The 20,663-nt window shown below is 54.6% G+C and overlaps 1 protein-coding gene across 3 annotated transcripts; it reads left to right on the forward strand.

The window, feature by feature from the left end:
• Positions 1-320: 320 nt before the first annotated feature.
• On the forward strand, positions 321-17,614 carry USP2 (ubiquitin specific peptidase 2). 3 transcript variants are annotated; one of them, XM_025266766.3, is made up of 13 exons: positions 321-1,097; positions 1,322-1,507; positions 13,062-13,112; positions 13,631-13,754; positions 13,907-14,018; positions 14,119-14,229; positions 14,388-14,452; positions 14,646-14,749; positions 14,837-14,917; positions 15,058-15,136; positions 15,321-15,428; positions 15,597-15,717; positions 15,863-17,614. In XM_025266766.3, the coding sequence occupies exons 1-13, from the start codon at positions 321-323 to the stop codon at positions 15,948-15,950; spliced, it is 2,007 nt and encodes a 668-aa protein (XP_025122551.2). In that variant the 3' UTR covers positions 15,951-17,614. The 3 variants fall into 3 exon arrangements, with proteins under 3 accessions (XP_025122551.2, XP_006054468.2, XP_006054472.1); XM_006054406.4 differs by lacking the exon at positions 1,322-1,507; XM_006054410.4 differs by lacking the exons at positions 321-1,097; positions 1,322-1,507 and adding an exon at positions 9,317-9,697.
• Positions 17,615-20,663: the final 3,049 nt, after the last annotated feature.

Consider the following 20,663-nt stretch of genomic DNA (forward strand, 5'->3'; position numbering starts at 1 on the left):
CAGTCAAGTAGTGGAGACTGATCGCCCGTGTGGTTTATGAAAGCCTGCTCGGCTCTGGGGCTCTCACTGAGGTGTGAATGCCTGGGTGCGTGGAGACCTGCATGCCGGTGCGCACGCATATGCAGAGGTGTGTCCCAATGGTGGGCCAGTGGCTTTCCTGGAAACAGACAAGTGTGGCCCCTGGTTGAGGTCAAGCCACTGGGGGATGGACAGCAGGCACAGTGGGAGCAGCCTGACCCCCCACAGGGCCTTCTGACAACTGCTTTCCTTGTCTTTCAGCCCATGAGGCTCCCAGTCCCCACCGAGTGCCGCCCTGAAGGATGTCCCAGCTCTCCTCCACTCTGAAGCGCTACACAGAATCGGCCCGTTATACAGATGCGCCTTTCACCAAATCAAGCTATGGCACCTACACTCCCTCTTCCTACGGAACCAACCTGGCTGCCTCCTTCCTGGAGAAGGAGAAGTTTGGTTTCAAGCCCAGCCCCCCCACCAGCTATCTCACCCGTCCCCGTACCTACGGCCCCCCCTCCATCCTGGACTATGACCGAGGCCGCCCCCTGCTGAGACCTGACGTCATCGGGGGTGGTAAGCGGGCCGAGAGCCAGACTCGGGGCACCGAGCGGCCTTCAGGGAGTGGACTCAGCGGGGGCAGTGGATTCCCTTATGGAGTGACCACCAGCTCCGTCAGCTACCTGCCTGTCAGTGCCCGCGACCAGGGGGTGACCCTGACCCAGAAGAAGTCAAACAGTCAATCAGACCTGGCCCGGGATTTCTCCAGCCTTCGGACCTCGGATAGCTACCGGCTGGACTCTGGGAACCTGGGCCGCAGCCCCATGCTGGCCCGCACGCGCAAGGAGCTGTGCGCCCTGCAGGGCCTGTACCAGGCAGCCAGCCGCTCCGAGTACCTGGCCGACTACCTGGAGAACTATGGGTGCAAGGCCAGCGCACCTCAGGTGCCCACCCCGAGCCCTCCCTCACGAGCCCCCGAAGTCCTCAGCCCCACCTACCGACCCAGTGGCCGTTACAGTCTGTGGGAGAAGGGCAAGGGCCAGGCCCTTGTGTCCAGCCGCTCCAGCTCCCCAGGGCGAGACACCATGGTGAGTTTGCCCCTTGGGGACCTGGTGATGGGCTGGGGAGGAAGCCACTGATGAGGAAAGGGCTTCCACCTTGACCGAGGATCGCAGGCAGAGGTTTTCCTTCCCAGGCCTCACAGTGGCTGTTCCTATAGCCCCGGTGGGGACGAACCAGGGAAGTCATCTAAGCACACCTGGCGCCCTCGTGGCTTGATGTCTTTGCTCAGAGGCTCTCCCACTCTCCCCAGGAAATGCACTTCACGACCCATGCACTCGACGATGGTCCTGCACTGCTCTTGGAAATGCCCAGCTACCCTCACATACACTGCGACTCTTACCCTCTGCTTTCCCACCCAACATGCCTGGGGCCCCTGCAGGCCCTGCCCCATCCTGGACTGCATGCTGAGACCCCCAGACCACCAGTGTGCCCTGTGGTAAGAGAGGCCCCCCGGCCCTGACTGCATCTCTTCTCCTGCTCAGGCTTTTACCTCTCAGTCCAGAGACATGGCTTAATGTTGGGACGTAAGACATCAGAAGAGGATCTTTCCTCTGATGGATGCTGTCTGGCTCCGGACCAGGGGTCTAGACAGGAGTAGTTCTCATGGGTCTTTGGAGAAAATGGTGCAGAACTTCTTGTCTAGGGCTTTAGATGATCCAGTCTCTTTCTACTCCTATGTGCCTGAATTCAAATAAGGGAAGAGGCTCTGCTGGAGACTTGAGTGAGGGCTGGCATGACCCGCCCACATCTGATCCCTGACACACCTCTCCTGGGGCACTGACTACAATTCTTCCTTTTGTGTAGTCATCAGTTTACCCATTAGGTGGTGAGCTTTCAGAGGATGAGAAAGACATCAAGATCCCTCAGTATGTACCTCGCTCAGTGTAGAATTCAGCTGACCTGCGTATCACATGGATGGTTGAATGGATGGATGGATGGGGGAGTGAAGAGATGTATGGGGGAATGAATGGGTAGATGGGGGAGTGAGCGGGTAGATGGATGGATGGATATGAGTGGGTCTTCAGAAGGACAGGCAAACAGATGGGCAGAACTGGGTGTTATGTCCTCTTCATTACTTTATGTACCCTTCTACTCTTAGGACACGTGGCTTTTAGAAACAATAGCTGTGCCATAGCAAGAAATGCTGTTTAGGGGACTTGTCCAGAAAAACGGAACAGGGGTACAGGATAGGGGTGGCGCTTTGGGACACAGATCTTGAAGCTTGTCAAAACTAAAGGGCCTGAGAGGACAACTTGATAGCATTGCTTAGAGAGTCTCAGCCTTGCTGGACCCCCTGTGAAGTGCCATGGGAGATGCAAAGGCTGGTGCCCCCCAGAACATTCGGACCCTGAGAAGGCAGTGCTGGCTGCGTTGGAGGGCTAGAGTGGACAAGAATGGCAAACAACAGAGCTGGCCTCAGAGAGAGACATGCTCTCGGGGGACACATACTTGGGTTGATGCGTGATTGGCTGGAACAGGTCTGGTGTTGCTCATCTCAGGGGCCGTCAATCAGAAAGCGGCTCTCAATGGAGGGGCCTGGGTGTTAGAGGCCTCTGAGGGGCTCCCTCCCTTTGTTCAGAAGGACTCTTTATGGGGCTTACTCCCTTTGTTTATGGAGCTTAGTGTTCCTAAAAAGTGGGGTCTGCAGACTGACTACTTCAGAATCATCTGTGCGCTGAACTGTCTGGGGGCCCCATCCAGACCCCCTGGAGGCAAACTCTCTAGGGATATAGGGCCTGAGACTCCTGCCCTTTTTCACAAGCTTTTCAGATAATCTTCAAGCACACTGAGGTGTGAAAACCTCCCCTCCACAGACTAAACTACAGAGCCGTTCTCAGCCCCAATCCCCTAAGAGCAGGGCCGCCTCCTTCCCACACAGGCAGATCCCAAACCTCCCTGGAGTCTCCACAGCGGACACCCTGGCCCCAGCCTCCTCCCTCAGGGCCAGCCTGAGGGGAGTTTTGCAAGAGGACCTCAGAGGAGTGGGCAGGTTGACCCAGGGCAAACTCAGCCACTGTAACATCCCTTTTTCCCTGTCCAGAAACAACCCACAACACACAGGAGTAACCAGCAGCCCTACAACTGAGCTAGTGTTTCACTCTGAGCTCTTCCTCAAGAAAAAGGTCGTCTGAGTTTTTCTGTAACAGAAAAACCCAAACGAATTTCCTGGTCAGCTCAATACTGCCAACTGGGAAAGACCTCTCTTGGCTCAGTGGGGTAAGACCTTGATTTAATCTCACTCCTCTCCCCTCACCACCCTCACCCTCGCTTCTGGTGCTGATCACATCTTGCTGGGGTGAGAACCACCCTGTTTGTGGGGCCTGGACCACTTCTTTCTAGAACCAGGTCCAGTTTCTTTTCCAACCTCCATCAACGGCTCTTCCCATCTCATTCATTCATTTTATGGTGTTCAGCTTACTAGCAGCGTAACCTTAGAGAAATGTGTGAACTTCTGAACCTGTTTGCTCTGTAAAACGAGAGCAATCATAGTTCCCGCTTCAGAGATCGTTGTGTGGAATCAAAGGTTGTGGTGTGAAAGGGCTTGACACTTAGTAGGTGCTTGATCAACATCAGTCCTCCTTTCTGCCTTCCAGGTGCTTGGGGTTTGGGGGGCGGGGGAGCAGAAGAGGTGTGAGCTGTGGTCCCTGCCCTCAGGGAAGCTTGGGGAAGTAAGTTCTAAAAATAGTTGCACCGGAGGCCGCCCTAGGTGTTTTTTTAGTGTCATAGGTGATGGGAAAGGGAGAAGGTCATCCGAGGCTGGATGAACATTTTGCCTCTTTAACCTTGGATACCTCTCATCTGAACTGTTGCCTCACTCATAAAAGGGAATGGTCATGCCTGCCCTGCCCACCTCCCAGGGATGTCATGAGGTTCAAAGCAAATCATGGATGCAGGGGAATCTGTAACCAGTAAAATGCAATGGGAGAGCTGCCTTAAACTCAAGGGGGAAAAGGTGCTGCTGGAAAAGAAGGGGCCTTTGGCAGCTGACTGGAGTGGGGGGAGGGGACCACCACTGGGAGGAACAAAGGTGAGAGTGCATCCTAGGGCAGGGCCCTGGGTGAGATCTGACTCCTCTGAGGCAGCCCTGGCCCTGGGCTCTCTGGGCAGCTGACCTGAACTACAGGTCAAAAGAAGCAGGACCAACGGGGGAACAGAACAGATCTAACCAGACTCAATCCTCCTGTTAATAGTAACAGCCCACATGAACTTGGAATATCACAGACTCAGCTGAGCTGAGTGAAGAACTGGTGGAGGGGGACAAGAATTCTGAACACCCCCCGTCCATGGCTGGCTTGCTTAAGCACCAAGATGCCAGTCCACGGAGTGTGCACTGTCAGCCTAGGGCAGTGAGGGTGCCCTAGACCCCCCTTCAGACAGACTGCAGAGGAGTTGTATGTTGGTTCAGAACTGGTTTGTTTAAAAAATAAAATAAAATAAAAAACCCTTCACTACCCACAGTGGGGGCTTCAAGCCAGACCAGGTGGGTTGGCCCTGCAGAGAGCCAGGGGTCCAAGCCCCCAACTTGGTCACATCCCCCCTCCACTCTGCTTCTCTTGTTCCCCTGGGCCTATGGAAGGACAAGCTGTTCCCACTGAGCCCTGCCAGGGCTGCGCTTTAACCCCTACAATCCATGCTAATCCTCAGCTCCACCCACTCCAGCTGCTCTCTCCCGAGCCCTGGCAGTGCTGCCTGCCAGCTTCAGCCCTGCGCTCACCCTTCCCAGGGCACCCTCTCCTCTCCCTGAGAAGAGCTGGGAGCTGGCCCAGAGCCCTCCAGAGCACAAGTCACGGGCTGGGCACCTGCTACTCAGATGCGGAGCCCGGCCCAGCCTCTTGCCCTCACACGGCCCCCACACCCTTGCCCTCTGCCCTGGGACCTGTTGCTAGGAGCAGTCGGCCTGGGCACCTGGACTACCTAGATCCTATTTGCCCCTGGGGGGGCTGCTGACTCATCTCACAAAGCCTCGGGTTCCAGCTGTTCAGTGACAGGGAGATTATATAAGATGAGGTCATGTGATTTTCCTCTTGGGTGGGACTTTGGACTTGACTGCTGTCAAGCGGTGAGGGGAAGGGAGGAGTTTTAGTCTGAAGTGGAGGACAGCGGCGGCTGTCCTAGGACTCCTGGGTGAGAAGTGTGACCTTTCCCTCTGTCCCCGGCCTTCTCACTGTTTACTTGGCCACAGTGAACTGCATCTCTGCTGTCCCGTTTGTCCAGCTTGGCAGCCTGAGACCCTGGGGCTTGTCCTCACCCACACGGCCACCTGGAGGAGGGCAAACTTCCTGAGGGCCCGAAGCTGTGCTCATGGCCTAGGAAGGTCACACAGAGGGGTCCCATGGCAGGACTGATCCTAGCTGCTGAGAAAGAAAGGGCAGTCGTTTTGTAGTTTGTGGTCAGAATCAGCAAGATGCTAATGTCTCCAGGCCTTGAAGACCGGCTGTGGGCTGCGACCTGGCTGGTGGCCTTGGAGCCACCTTACCCAGGCTCATTTTCTCAATCAGTGCCCAGCACCATGCTCCCTGCTTCCTCCTCCACCCCCACTCTGGGATGGATGTCTCTGTGAGTGAGTTCAAGTGGCATGGGGGTGGGCTCAGCAAGGCAGGAGTTAATCCAAGCCTGGCAAAATGTTCCCTGCCTGTGGGAGAGCCGCTCCACTGACCATCCTGCTGCAGAAATGAACATCATGTTCAGGGCCCAGAGCTGCACACGTGGTTCCCTGCACCCTCTCACCTCAATGGAGACGTGAAACTGGCGCCCCACACAGAGACATAAACGAGAGAGGGAAGTGTGTGGGCCTCTGGAATCCAGCTGGTCCAGACCAGACTGCCCAGAGGCTCCAAGGAGCACAGAGCTTTAGGCCTCCTGGGGTCTGAGTGATGCAGGAAGGAGGAGCCTCCCAGGGACCTCGGTCCAGCGGGCTGGCCCTCCCTCCCCAAGGGCACTGGAGGGCTGAGAGCCGAACCCCTAACGAGGACCCTGAGCCCCCACCAGTTCAATCAGGCCGCCAGTCTGTCCCATCTTGCGTGGGTAATTGCAGGTGCGTGCAGGAGCAGGGTTTAAGCTGTGTTTCTAAACCTGGGACTGGGCTGCCCACTAACAGCTGAGAAAGCAAGATATTTGCAGTCTTGTCTTCACACAACTAAACCTGACTTTAACTCCATCCGTGCCAGGGGGGATTTGAGGGGAGAAAATACCGCCAGGGGAGGCAGGCCAAGCACGGGGTCTGAGAAATGGCAGTCTTGGGCTCCAGCAAGGAGTTCTGCTCAGATTAGCTCAGTGTGTTTGAGGCAAAAAGTCACAGAGCCAGAGCCAGATTCAGATCCCCAAAGACTGTCTGCTTTGCCCATGCCACTTCAGGAAATGGCACTGAGGAGAAAGGGTCTCTCGGGGTCTTGGTTAGTTGAGAAATGACCACAGTTCTTCATGGCCGTGTCCAGCAGCTATCACACCTGCCTGACGAGACTGGACCCCATTTGAATTCTTTCCAACCAGACTTCTCAAAGGGCACCCATGAAGAGCCTTCTCCAGCTGGGCCTCCCTGCTCCCAGAAATGCCCCTGACCTCCTACATCCCAGGAAAGAGGGCGAGAGCAGGCTGGCAGAATGCCATGATGTCCCCAGGGTAGCTGGCCGACGTCATGGGGAAACAGGCCAAACGCTCCAGTGGGTGGCCTCCTGACAGCACTTCCTGCAAATCACTTACTCAACACGCAAACCCAGACTGACCCCACCCTCCGAGGCTCAATGGGCCTTCCAGCACTGCCTGGTCTGGCCCCCTTTTGTGATGAGCTCAACACCTCTATTAAGCACCCACTAAGAGAACTCACAGTCCTGCCCTTGAGGTATCAGTTTGATGGTACAATCAACACACAAGCTCAGACCATTTACAGAAGTCTTAGAAACATGTATGGAGAAGGCAATGGCACCCCACTCCAGTACTCTTGCCTGGAAAATCCCATGGATGGAGGAGCCTGGAAGGCTGCAGTCCATGGGGTCGCTGAGGGTCGGACACGACTGAGCGACTTCCCTTTCACTTTTCACTTTCATGCATTGGAGAAGGAAATGGTAACCCACTCCAGTGTTCTTGCCTGGAGAATCCCAGGGACGGTGGAGCCTGGTGGGCTGCCGTCTATGGGGTCGCACAGAGTCGGACACGACTGAAGTGACTTAGCAGCAGCAGTAGAAACGTATAAGACAAAGATAAACATACTAAGACAAATTGGTAAGGTGGAAACAATGCTAGAAAACTGAGAGTAGGCAGTAATGGAATGTTTAGAACTTGGAGTACATTAGAAAAAAGGCTTTGTGGAAAACATGAGTTTTGAGCAGAATTTACAAGGAGATAATTGACAGAGAACAGGAAGGGCATTCCAGAATCTCCTGGTAGTTGTTACTAGCATGGGTTTTACTGTAGGACCCATCTGGGTTCAAAGCCCTACACTGCCATGTACCAGCTTTGCAGTCCTGGCAAGTTGTTTGACCTCTCAGGGCTTAAGATCCTTCATTTAGAAAACAGAGGTAATAGTTACTGCGTCACTGTCACTGAGTTGTTATGCAAGTTAACTGGCATAATGTATATAAAGCGCTCAGCAGTGCCTGGCATTTAGTAAGTACTTCACTGGTGACAGTTTTGTTAAAGGAGAGAAGGCATGTGCTAAAGCAGGTTGATTGGCAGCGGGGATTAGAGAAGAGTGAGGGTGGTGACCATGGTGCTATCCAGCCTATGGACCACGGCCTCACAGACAAGTCTACCTAAGGCTTCGGGACTGGCTGGAAGAGTCAGGTATGTCAGGGCAGGGGAGTGATGTGATGAAATGCAAGCCTTGCTGCAGACAGTGTGGGACTGGCTCAGAGGAGTGTGGTTAGGAAGAAGGAAGCATGGAGGGAAAGGTTGTTGCATCTTGTCCAGGGCCCAGCTTTGATCCCAGCAAGGACAGTGACTGGAGATCTGCTCTTCTAATGTCACTTACCATCTAGGAAGATGCCCTGAAGCCCCTGCCTCCTGCCCACTCCTCCCACCACCGAGGTGGGAACACGGGGGCGACCGTCTGTGCTCCTCTCTCAACAGCACAAAAGGGCTGTTCTGTGGGAGGCCTGGGGTACAGCCATACATGTGTCCTGGACACATTCCCCATGTGGCTGTGGTTGTGTGTGCAGTGCGCGTGTACATGTGGGGATGAGCAGGCCAAGAGGAACAGAAGGAGGCCACAGATGAGTAACAGCACACACTGCTGCCTCTCAGAGTATTTTTAAATGCTAAAAATACTGGCTAAAAATAGCCGTCAAGCTCCAAACAAGATACTTTCTCCAGGCAGATTCTGTGTGGGTCCCTGATAGGTGAGACGGGTGGAGCAGCAGGAATAAAACCCAGAGACCTCTGATCTCCGACCACTGCTGCCCTTGGGTCAGAGAAGGACACTCCCCCCAACATACCAACTGAGCACCAGTTTCCCCACCTGCTGTGACTTTCTTCCTACCTCCCAAAAACAAATCAAAATCTGAGATTCTCAGAGAGATGGAATTGGGTAATTGGGTAGATTAGGCCAGAAAAAGGTTTCTTCCTGGGGCCAAAAGGGACAGTGACCTGTTGCCATCATGTAAAAAATCTAGGCATTGCCTTTCTTGATAGTGAGCCAAACTAGGACTGGAGGGAGGAGGGGAGCTCGTCCGGAAGCCGCGGAAATCTACCTTTGGGTCCTCTTACCCTCACGGACGGGTGGATATTGGGCTCCAAGAAGGCCTGAGTCGTCCCCTCCCACCCACACGCCCAGAATGTTGTGCAAAAGTTTGCGCGTGGGTGCATTTTTTCCTGAAAAAAATGAGTACAGGGCTTTCATCGGGTTATCAAAATGATCTGCAGCCCTGCAAAAGTTAGGAATCTTTCGCTGCCTTCGGGGAAGCTCACCCGCTGACACTCGGCCTTGGAGACGTGTCCTCTTTGGGCCTCAAAGGCAGTTTCTCCCGAGTCCCAACCCCGAGGTGGTTCCCGGGCTCTGCGCTCCGGTCCTGCCCGCCCGGGTCCGGCCTGCCCCCGGGACTGCAGGTCTCGGTCGAGGGCAGGCCCGCCTGGTCCCGGGGGGGGGCTGGGGGCAGCCGGGCCGGGGGTGGAACCGCGGGAGGCGCGGGGGCGCGGCCTCACTCCGGTCCGCGTGCCGGGGCCGGGGGGGCGGGGCCGAGTGGGGCGGGGCCGGGCCCTGGCCCCGCCCCGGCGATGACGTCGCGCGGCCCGAGGCGCCGGCGGGGCCCCCAGTCGGCCGAAGCGCGAGAGCCGGCGCCGGGTCGGTTGGCGGCTAGTGCCAGGGAGGTTGAGGTGCGGGAGCGCGCGGTCGGCCCGCCGGAGCGGTTACCGCCGGGCGCCGCGGACGGCGTGCTGTGGCGGCCTCGCTGGCCTGGGCGTCCGGGCCGTGGGACCTCGCGGTACTCGCCCGCGCCCTATTGGCCAACGTTAGGCGAGGGGCCGAGCCCGCCGCCCGCCCCCCAGCATGCGCACCTCGTACACCGTGACCCTGCCCGAGGAGCCCCCCGCCGCCCCCTTTCCCGCCCTCGCCAAGGAGCTGCGGCCGCGCTCCCCTCTCTCCCCTTCCCTGCTGCTCTCCACCTTCGTGGGGCTCCTGCTCAACAAAGCCAAGGTACGCGGGGCCCTTTTCCGGGACCCTCACGCCGAGGGCTGGGGTTCTGCCTCCTTACCGGGGTGCCCCACTCCCGCCCCCTTCCACCGCGCGCCCGCCCGGCCGGGGCACAGATTCTTCCCAGCCCCCTCCCCTCCTTTCCCAGGGTCTCCCGACAAGGAATGCCCCCTCCCCAGGTGATCTCACGCTTACTCGCGGCCCCATCCCCCTTGCTGAGGTCCCTGCCCCCCCAGCCCGAGTCCCCCTGCCACCTCCCTCTCCTCAACCCCAGCACCAGGTGGCTCTTGGGCTCGTAATTCCTGGCACCTATCAGGACAGGTGCAGAAAAGCGTAACCTTGACTAGTTCTCGGGGTGTGAGGGAACGGGCAGCTCGCTGGACTCTGCGGGTGTGACTCCTCCAAGGCCAAAAGCCAGCAAGAAAGGCTGGTGGGAAAGGGACCGCCTCCCCGTCACTCATCGCAAAACGCCCTCTCCCAGAGGGTGGGCAGCAGGGGTCCTTTAACCCCGCGAAGGGCAAAGGAGTTGCAGACAGGGAAAGAGGTCAACGTCCCTTCCCTTCCCTCCCCTCCCCAGTTCAGCTTTGTGGGCACTGGATCCCTTCAATAATGTAGCCGCCCCAGAGTGATGCTGGGGCTAAAAGCTGGGCACTGCCCCCTCAGGGAAAGGAGAAGGGGCCAGAGCTTGACAGATCTTATGTAACAGCACAAGCTCCCGTGTTGGCAGTGCGTGCACTGCCCCGTGCCAGGGCCACACCAGGCTCCTTGGCTGCAGCCAGGACTCATGGCTGACCCTCATGGCACAGGTGAAGTAAGCCGGAAAAGCCTTTTCCTGGGGTCTCAAGTGTGAAGACACAAACCTCCATCAGCCTTTCTTCTGTGGCCCATGTTCCCAGATGTTTCCTCCATGTTCACATAGCAGCTGGGCTCTTGCTCCTTCAGTGGGCGGTGAAAGCTGTCTGTTTACTAGCCATGGAGGTGGCACCTGCCTTCTAGAACAATGGCTGCTCCTGAGTTGAATTAGGTCTTCTGATGGCTAATTTTAAGGAAGTTTTTGCCCCGAACTTTTCTCAGCTCTTTGCACTTGAGCTCCAGCAGCCCAGCTGGAGTCATTTCCTTCTCCTGCTGAGAGGCTGGTGTGCAGGGTCTCTCCCAGCTTCTCCAGTTTGGGCCTCTCCCTGTCAGCCCTGAGGTAGGATTGTTTTCCCTGTAAGAAAGGTCACTCCTGGGACATTTTGTTCCCCTCTGGAATGGAAACTGCTGACTTTCCCTGGAGCTCCTGATTTCCTATTCATGGCAGAAGAATATCTGGCTGGGCAGAGAACAGCCCTGCTCTCCCCTCCACTCCCACCCCCTGACTCCTGATACCCATCCGCCTTCTACACAGAGTGCTTGGAAATTGGCAGGCACTTTCAAGCTCAGGAAATTTTAGACAAAGGCACAGCCCCCACCCCCAGAATTAAGAGGGTCCTGGCGAAGAAGCCTTAAAGGAGCCTCCCGCATCTCTCCACCAGCCAGGCCAGACATAGGGTTAGATTCTTAAGGATAGTAACCCCGATCATGACCTGTTCTTCCTGACCTGCCCTCCGCTGGTTCAGAGAGAGAAGCGTCAACACCCCAGGAATGCTTCATTAGAAAGACGCCTCCAGCCTCCCATTGCCGCACCCCCACTGGTGCTGCGTGACTGCTATCTCAGTCGAGGGCCCACTTTGGTGGACAGTTACAGTCACCAGCGGTGGAATGCTTTGCTTCTGTGGTCTGTTTAGACAGATGTTGTCTGAGGCATGAGGGGCAGGTGGGGGAGGGGCGTGGGGTAGAACTGATAAAGCACTGCTGGAAAGAGGTGTTCGAGTGAGTATTCTAGGGGAGGAAGAGCAGGTATGCAGGTGTGGGCAGGCTTTAATATTTAGTTCCAAATGAGCAACACAGACTCAGTGTTTCTGTTGAGCCCCAGGTCTACTTCAAAACGCTGATAAGGTCTTTGTCCAGGGAATTATCTCTGTTGTGGCCCACTGACTGGAACATCAGGGTTTAGATTGTCATACAGGTAAGATTTAAATGTCATGTTTGGGACCATACACCGCTGATCTTCAGTGATGCTTGTACCCCACCTGCTGCCAATAGGCTTTTCTTTCTAGCTGCAGGTGGACAGCAGGTCCGCCTGCTGGTTTAGGTATTTCCCTCCCTTCCTGTGAGTGTTAGACCTGATAACTGGCAAGAAGGGATCGTCTTTCTTGTGGGGGATCAGCAGGGCAATTCCTGAGAAAAGCCCTCCCTCAGCCTGCCTCTCCCCACCCCACCCCCTTATGCTGACAACCTCATGGGCTTTGAGCTGCTGACAGCACACGGCATGAGTAATTTTAGCTGAGTTATTTCAGGCTCCTGTTCTGATCAGGGTTGAGCTGGCCCCACGCATGCCCCAGCCAGTGTTGCTCCAGAGTTGCCTGCTCCCGGGTCCCCTCCCCAAGAAAGAGGGTAGCAGGCACATCTGTATGCTGATGCTTTAACCCTTTGAGCCGAAAGGTTATCTGACTTCTTGGAGGTTGGACCAGGATTAGCCAAGGGACCCGGACAAACAATGCTCAGAGTCCTGTTCACTCTCCCACCCCCTCACCAGCCTCCACAAGAAGTACAGGAGCAAGAGTAGCACCTTCAGCCAGGTGCTGACCTCCGCTTGGCCGCAAGCTGCCATCAGAAGGATTCCCAGCCAGTGGCTGATCAGGATGTTGAAACCTGAACCAGGCAGGGAGGATTCTCCCAGGCTCTAAACAGCCCTCAGGAGCTGAGCTCAGCTGGAAGGAATTCCACCTGTCTCTGGCAATTCAGAATGGCAAGCCGACTGGAGTTTTTCCCCAGCTGAAGATCTAAACTCAGTTTAGATGTTTTGTCATTGAACTTTTCAAGACCTCCATGAAGCGCTCATTATGACAGCTGCTTTAGATATCAGACATCTCAGAGTACAAATGTAGGTCATTTGAGAGAGAGCCTGGATTTGGGACCTGAAATTTGTCAGAATCAGGTATATGAATTCCTAGTCTCTGGCGTCTAATCTCCAGTCTCCAATATGGCAGAGAATGAAAAGTATTAACGTAAAAGATGGGGGGTAATTACATGTCAATTAAAGAAAGCAAAACCACATAAGTCAAGAAAAAAAAGCAAAATCTTGAAGAATGTTTTTGTCGTGTGTTGAAAATGACAGGCATTCCATACCTGCTTTCCTACAATGTAAGTAGATTAAAGTTAAAGAGAGGATCATGTGTACGGCCTGAGGCTAGTGGCTACAACTGGCAGAACGTTGCAGAGAGAACCTAATGTAGGCCAGGCCTCTTCCTTCAGCCTGAATATGCCTCATGTTTTTTGCTTACAGAATTCTAAGAGCGCCCAGGGTCTGGCTGGTCTTCGAAACCTTGGGAACACGGTGAGTTCTCCCCAGCCCACTTCTTTCCTGAGGTGGGACTCAGTCCCATCTCAACTGGGACTATCTAACCAGATGATCCTGGCTGCAGCTAACTCCCTACCCCCTAGGCCAGTTGGTACCTGCCCTTCCTGGCTGATGTTTTACAGAGTTGCTGGGCTCTGCCTCACCCCCACCCCAGCAGGAAGCACTGCTAAAGGGGAGTTGCCCTTTTAACTGATACCTTAGTCACTTTCCTGGATCCTTCTCCCCCAGGACATCCATCACTTCCCACCCACTCTGTCCAGCTGCCCGACACTCTTTTGTACACCTCTAGTAAATAACCAGTTACTTCACCCGTGCCAGCAGTGGGGATTTGCCTCACTTCAACACTGTGACTTACAGAAAGAGGAACTTGAGGCTATGGGAGGCTTGAGGCTCACTTGTAGGCCAGGTGTACCAGAGGGCTCTGAGTGTTAGGTAAGTAGACATGCCAGCCAGGGGTCTTTGTTCCGCTGCTGATGTCCAGTGGTCTCCCGCAGTGCTTCATGAACTCCATCCTACAGTGCCTGAGCAACACACGGGAGCTGAGAGACTACTGCCTGCAGCGGCTCTACCTGCGGGACCTCAGCCACAGCAGCCGTGCTCACACGGCCCTCATGGAAGGTGAGGGCCCGGCCCTGCACACTTGTCCACTTTTTTACATGCTTCTCTCCCATTTCTCTTCCTCTGGCTTCTTTTTGTTGGGACTCTATAGAATAGAGAAAATGGCTCAGCTATCCTCCACGCCCCCCTCTACCCTTTTCTTCTTCCTATAGAGTTTGCAAAACTAATCCAGACCATATGGACCTCATCCCCCAATGACGTGGTGAGCCCCTCTGAGTTCAAAACCCAGATCCAGAGATACGCACCGCGCTTCGTCGGCTATAAGTAAGGGCCTCGGGGACGTGTCCCTCCCCAGAGTGGGTGGCGGCAGTAGCAGATTCGAGGGACCAGAGGTGTCACTTAACTCCCTTTTCTTCACGTTCAGTCAGCAGGATGCTCAGGAGTTTCTTCGCTTCCTTCTGGATGGGCTGCACAATGAGGTGAACCGGGTCACAGCGAGGCCCAAGTCCAACACTGAAAACCTCGACCATCTGCCGTAAGTAGGAGGAGAGGGCTGGGGCCCGAACTATGGGAACTTCTTTGGGGATAATGATTTCAGAAGAATTTTGGATATTAAGGATTTAGATGGCTAGGCCTTTACACTTATCATGGTTTGAGCTCTGACCCAATTGCCTTCCTCTCTCTGGGTCCTAGTGATGATGAGAAAGGGCGCCAGATGTGGAGAAAGTATCTAGAACGGGAAGACAGTCGGATCGGGGGTAAGTGCAGGCAAGAGGAGCGGGCATGGGTTGCCTGCCTTCCCTGTTAACTGCTTGGCCTGAGCAGAGCATGAGAAGCCCATCCTCTCAGGACCCCTCTGGCTTCCCAGTGCCCAGCCCCCAGGGGACTGAGGTGGGAGCAGTGAGAAAGGACCCATGGCCTTTAGGCGTTGCGTGTCCATCTCTTCCCCAGATCTCTTTGTTGGGCAGCTGAAGAGCTCCCTGACGTGCACTGATTGTGGCTACTGTTCTACGGTCTTTGATCCCTTCTGGGACCTCTCTCTGCCCATTACTAAGGTAGGCACCCCTGTTGCCCCAGTTGTGAAACTCTTGCTCTTACCCTTTCACTTTGTTGACCTCTGACCCCTCCCTTCTCTCTCCCAGCGAGGTTATCCTGAGGTGACGTTAATGGACTGCATGAGGCTCTTCACCAAAGAGGACGTGCTTGATGGCGATGAAAAGCCGGTACGTCACCCTCTGTGGCAGTGAGGGTGCGTCTCCCAGAGTCCTCTTGGGAGCGGACCAGCCTCGGAATTGCCGCACTTGGCCTTGGCCTTGGCCTCACCCATGAGTCCTTCCCAGCTCTGTCCTGTTATGTCTTTCAGACGTGCTGTCGCTGCCGAGCCAGAAAACGGTGTATAAAGAAGTTCTCCATCCAGAGGTTCCCAAAGATCTTGGTGCTCCGTATCCTTCAAATGGTCAGGGCAGGGGCTGACATTAGAGAGTGACTGGGGGCTGGGTGAGAGGGCCAGCAGGGTAGGACAAGAAAACTCGCTGGGCTCTCCCTTCCTCTGCTTCCTGAGACGTGTAGTCGCCCTCAGGGGCTGTCTCCTGTTCTGACTCTGTCCTTGACTGACACCAACACCAGATCTGAAGCGGTTCTCAGAATCCAGGATACGAACCAGCAAGCTCACAGCATTTGTGAATTTCCCACTAAGAGACCTGGACTTGAGGGAATTTGCCTCAGAAAACACCAGTAAGCGTTTCTGAGCTGGAGTCTGAGCTGCAGATGGGAGGCCCCAAGGTGGCGGGAAGCGGCTGAGGAGAGAGAAGTGGAAGCTGGGAGGAGACGCAGGACTGGGAGGGCAGAAGGGGAGGAGGTAAGGGACACCTTGGGGCTTGACACCTCAGGCTTCCTCTTCAGACCACGCTGTTTACAACCTGTACGCCGTGTCCAATCACTCCGGAACCACCATGGGCGGCCATTACACAGCCTACTGCCGGAGCCCGGTGACAGGCGAGTGGCACACATTCAACGACTCCAGGTGAGCCGGGCCTCGGGCGGGGCTCCCAGCCGTCAGACACCCATCCCTCACCCAGGAGCCGTCAGAGACGGGCCCTCATGCTGCCCCGGCTGCGCGTCCCGGGCCCCCCAGGCCGCCAGGCTGACTTGTCCTGCTCTGTCCGCAGCGTCTCCCCCATGTCCTCCAGCCAAGTGCGTACCAGCGACGCCTACCTGCTCTTCTACGAGTTGGCCAGTCCGCCCTCCCGCATGTAGCAACGAGGAGCTACATCCCATCCTCCCTTCCCCGTGGTGGCCCCACAACCTAAGTTTTTTTAAAAAGACCAAAAAAAGGCAAAAAAAGTCCTGACAAATAAGAGGAAAATAAAGGAAAGTGAAGCTGCAGAGCAGGAGTTGCTGCAGCCTGGCCGGAGCCGGGAGTGGGGAGCCCGGTGCCCCAGAGCCCCGCCTGGTAGGGAAGATTGGCAGGACGCAGACCGAGCCAGCACGGTGCCCTCGGCTTCTCATGTCTGCATTTGTAAGCGCGTGGTTCTTTTCCCGTGTGTGATAAACCTCAGCCCTCGGTGGGGAGAAGATACTTGTCCACGGGCCCACTGGCCTCGGCCCAGCCCCGGCCTCCCGAGAACACAGCGCCCTCTGGAGCCTGCTGGGAGGATCGCCACCTGGAACGCCGCCCGTCTTTACCTGGACCCCGCTTCACCATTCCAGGAGCCAGAAAAACACCCATGAGCCAAGAGCCCTCTTAAGGCTGCTAACTCCAGGGGGACAGATGAGGGGACGTCTTTGAAAAAAGCTGTTTTTGATTTTTAAAAGCCCAACTTTTTTTTTTTAATTATCGTAACTAAAGTTTTCAGACTGGAGATGCTCTCTTTCACGCCTCGTCACAGCTGGGATGTTGTGCTGGTCTTTTTTTTTTTTTTTAATTCTACAAGTACAACTTTTCTAGTGCTAGCCCCCAGTGGTGCTAGGTGGGAGTTGGCCAGGCCCAAGCACAGCCACAGTAGACCTGGGATCTGACAGGTTTTTGTTTGTTTGTTTTTAATGTTTTGGATGGAATCTAGTTGCCTCCAAGAATTGTGCCTTATAGTGTTTGGGGACCAGGGGGTAACTGCCCCTCCCTGAAATATCCCTCAGCCTCTTCCCTTTTCCCCAGTGCCATGTCCAGAGCTGCCAGGGAGCTCGGGGTCACACCCACAGCCCCTGGCTCGTTTCGCACTGCAGTGAAGTGAAGAGAGTAGGTAAAAGGAAATTCTTCTGATAGTGTATCAAGTTCTTCCCGCCAGCTTCCTCTAACCCAGCCCTGGTCTACTCCCCAGCTGTTGGAAGGATAGCACGAGCCCCTGACCCTTGAGCTTCTCTCACCTTTAATTTATTCCCCCTTAACTTGCTCCTTCTCCCCAGCCTCCCTGCCCCACCCCCCTTCTCAGAGCCTCCTGACATAGGCCCTTTGGACCGAGTTTCTCAGGGATGCCCATGCCACCCCCAGCTCCCCTTGGCATCAGTCTGCAGTTCAGCCTGGGAGCTGGAGCCTGGGTGTCTGGGGACATCTTGCCTCAGTTGTGTGGTTCTTCCCCATGGGCTTGATTTTGCTCTTAAGTTGTCGGGCAAAACTCTGTGTTGTCCCAGAGAGAAAAGCTGTTCAGCACCAAGGCCCAGAGCTCTGTGCGTGGTGCACTCTGCACACCCACACAGCTGGGCCCTGCCTGTGCCCCTCGAGGGCAGAACTCTCCAGTGCTTCCAGGAGGCAGCAGAATAAGACACCCTGAGTCTAACTGGCCTGACACCCTTCTCTAGGGAAGACCTGTGAACCTGAGCCAAAGGGCTGGTGTATACACTTGTTTACCGTGTAAGCAAGAGTAGATGAATGTGTGATGTACAGTGGAACCTTGTACAGAATAAATCATAGCTTTGAGAAATAAGCTGATAAGTGATGGACTTTTGATTTGGGAGGGGTCTGAACCCAGGAAGCGCTCCTAGCCTATCAGTGGCCAGATATTTTACTGCTTCAACCAGGCTGTAAATTCCAAGTTCTAGAAAAAGTAAACTACCTACTTTTTAGCTTAAACTTCTCAATTCTGTTTTTAAAAAAAAGCCAGAATAGTACTTATTTTGAACACGATATTCCTCATCTGGATTCACCGACATTTTAACTTTTTGCCACATTTGTTTATGTATACACTTTACTCTTTGGGGCGAAACATTTAGGGGGTGAGGCGTCCTATTACCACTTCTGAACACCTCAGCGTGTTTCTCCCATGTAACCACAACCCTGGCTTCACACGGAGGAAATCACCTCTAACAGACCTCTCTCTAAATGGTCTGTTTTTTAACTGCTGGTATGGGCACCCTGGTGGTTCTCTATTGACAACTCAGGTCCCTCTACAGACCCATGACAAGCCAAGACAGGTCTCCAGCAGAGGCTGAATACAGACAGCACAGTTTGCTCTTAGAGCAGAGTGGCCTATGCCTGGGTAGGGAGTGATCAAGGCCTGGTCCTCATGTGAAACATCTCAACGTGCCCCACTAATACCTGGAAACAGCTGCGTTTACATTAGAAGTGTTCTGTACTGTGTTCAAGACATCACCAGATTGAACTTCTTGGAGGAAGGACCTCCTTGGCACCCCCAGGGACTTGGTTCCTTGGGTTTTCTCTGTTTTCTGTTCAGATTTTCCATTTCTATCACCGATCTAGAACTTGGGAAACTTAAGTCTCCACCAGTTGAGCTTAGAGTGTCTTAGTGGGATTTTTCCCAGTAACAACTGCCACCCATGATCCAGACCCTGAGAGATCAAGGCCTCCCTCCCCCTCCGTCTCTGAGACAGTGGCACCTGCTGTCACACCTCCTGGGCCAAGACAGCGGGTATGTCTGGGCATTTCCTGAGTAGGATCGAAAACAACAGTGACTCAAGGCAGAGATTTCTCCCAAACATGCGCTGGCAGGGGCCTGACCTAGGAAAGATAATTTCCCCCAAACCACAAGTGAGCAGGATGACCTTCCAAATGGAAACATCAGGCTTGAGCAAAGTGGATGGCTGAGCCCCTAATCCACGTAAGGTGCTCTACCTCTTCTGTGACCAATTTTTCACGAGAGGTAGAAGTCACCTGTGTGTTTTGTTGTCTTCTACTGGGGAACAGACAGACTATATATAGGTAAGGGCCCCTCAAGGACGGGGGTTCAGCCCACCCTTGCTCCCAGCCCTTCCTTCTGTACTTAACCTGTGGTGCTTCCTCATCCCCGCGGCAACAGGCCCTAGAGCTGCACAGGTCCCCAAACAGCCTATCGCCATGTTTCTTCACCTGTCAGCTTTGCCTCCTAGCAACTGGGATTGCGGTCCCCATTCTTTGCTGGCATCCCAGCAGGCCTCTCCCTAGAGGAGAAGCTCCCCTTGCTCCTGCTCTTGTGTGACCTTGAGCAAGAACCTCCCTCTTTCTGGGCCTTGGTGTCTCATCTCTGAATTAAGGAGACTGGACTGCTACTAGAGCTTCTCAAAGGTCTCAACTCAAATGTTCTCACTCTAAGTCATTTTTTCCCTAAATGCAAGTCCTACCTCTGGTTCCCTGATTCCATTTCCTAGAGTCTATCTGTTTTAAAGGAGCCTGCTCAGAAAATGTGTCCTGCTTTCCTCTGGGGTCACCTTGTCCATGTTCTCATCTTGCCAGGGAGGACACGCGCTCTAGAGACACCTCAAGTCCACCAGCTTGTTGGTGGCAGGGACAGGACGCAACTCGGGGATCTTGACTCCCCACCAGCTCTCTTTCCATCTGAGTGCTCTTCCTTTTGGTCAAATAATTGACAGCATTTTTCAGGGCTTTCTGCAGCAAACTGCCCAACCCTGTGTTCAGCTGAGCGGAACAGTAACCTGGGAACTCACTCACTTTACACATTCATACATGCTAAGTCGCTTCAGTTGTGTCCAACTCTTTGTGACCCTGTGGACTGTAGTCTACCAGGCCCTTCTGTCCATGGGGTTCTTACACGTTCATACAGCCAAGAGCAAACCAGCACAATCTGTTGCATACCTGGGCCCACGCACCGCTCTAGAGGCACAAATGAGCACCTGGGCAGGAGACAGGGCAGCAGAGAGAACAGCATTCATAGTCCAAGCAAAGTATTTCATTTCTCTGGGCTTGTTTCCACCTCTGTAATCTGTGCACAACGAGAGCTACTCAGAATTGTGACTGTGAGAGTCTGGCACATAGTAGGTACTCAATGGATGTCCATTTCCCCCAGCCCCACCTCCATTTCCAGGACTGTGCCATCAACACTCCACTAAGATTCTCATAGCGAGTGATCCTTAGCAAATGCCGAGTTCCCCTGGCCTCTCAGAGTGTTTCTGACTTTTCAGGAATGCAATAAGTATAGTACAGCATTGCCCAAACCACACAGTTAGTGACGCAGAGCACTGTCTGGGCATTCCAAAGCCAAGGGCTGAGCTCTTCTGATTTCCTGGTACTTGGTGTGACCTTCCTCTTGGAGACCGCAGAGGGTGGGCTGGGATAGAGCTGCAGTCGTCCTGGCTCCTAGAGACTAAAGATCCAGGAACCAGAGGGGTGGGAGTCAAGGGTACAGGTGGCAGTGAATAACGAGAGGAGAGAGTATTTGACAGACTTAGTGAAGGAGAATTAAGTCCAAATGCATGCCTAGAATGCTGGCCCTGGAAGCGAGCAAAAGGAAAGTGTTCAGATCCGAGGACAAGCCTGGACAAAGACAGGGTAGGTACAGTGTGTGCCAGGGACCAGAGAGAGGCCAACCTGGCAGGAGTGAAGGTCTGGGGCCAGAGGCCCAGTAGGAGGGAGAGCTAGTGAGCCAGAACGTAGAAGGTGACAGCTAACTTCAGCTAGCCTTGCCCTTCCTGGTTATGGAGGGGCCACAGAGAGCCAGGCAGGCCAAGCTTTTGCAGGAACCAAAGCAAAAGCCCAGTGGAGCTTCCGGGAGTCTGGAAATCGCCTGAGCAAGAAAAGGGGTC

Source organism: Bubalus bubalis, chromosome 16 (genome assembly GCF_019923935.1).
Source record: "Bubalus bubalis isolate 160015118507 breed Murrah chromosome 16, NDDB_SH_1, whole genome shotgun sequence".
In the NCBI taxonomy this organism is placed as follows: Eukaryota; Metazoa; Chordata; class Mammalia; order Artiodactyla; family Bovidae; genus Bubalus; species Bubalus bubalis.

Excerpts from the sequence above, each read along its gene's own strand:
- USP2 (XM_025266766.3), top strand. The coding sequence starts at position 321 with ATGTCCCAGCTCTCCTCCACTCTGAAGCGCTACACAGAATCGGCCCGT. Across the intron at positions 15,429-15,596 it reads ATTTGCCTCAGAAAACACCA|ACCACGCTGTTTACAACCTG; the intron begins GTAAGCGTTTCT and ends CTTCCTCTTCAG. Across the intron at positions 15,718-15,862 it reads CACACATTCAACGACTCCAG|CGTCTCCCCCATGTCCTCCA; the intron begins GTGAGCCGGGCC and ends CTCTGTCCGCAG.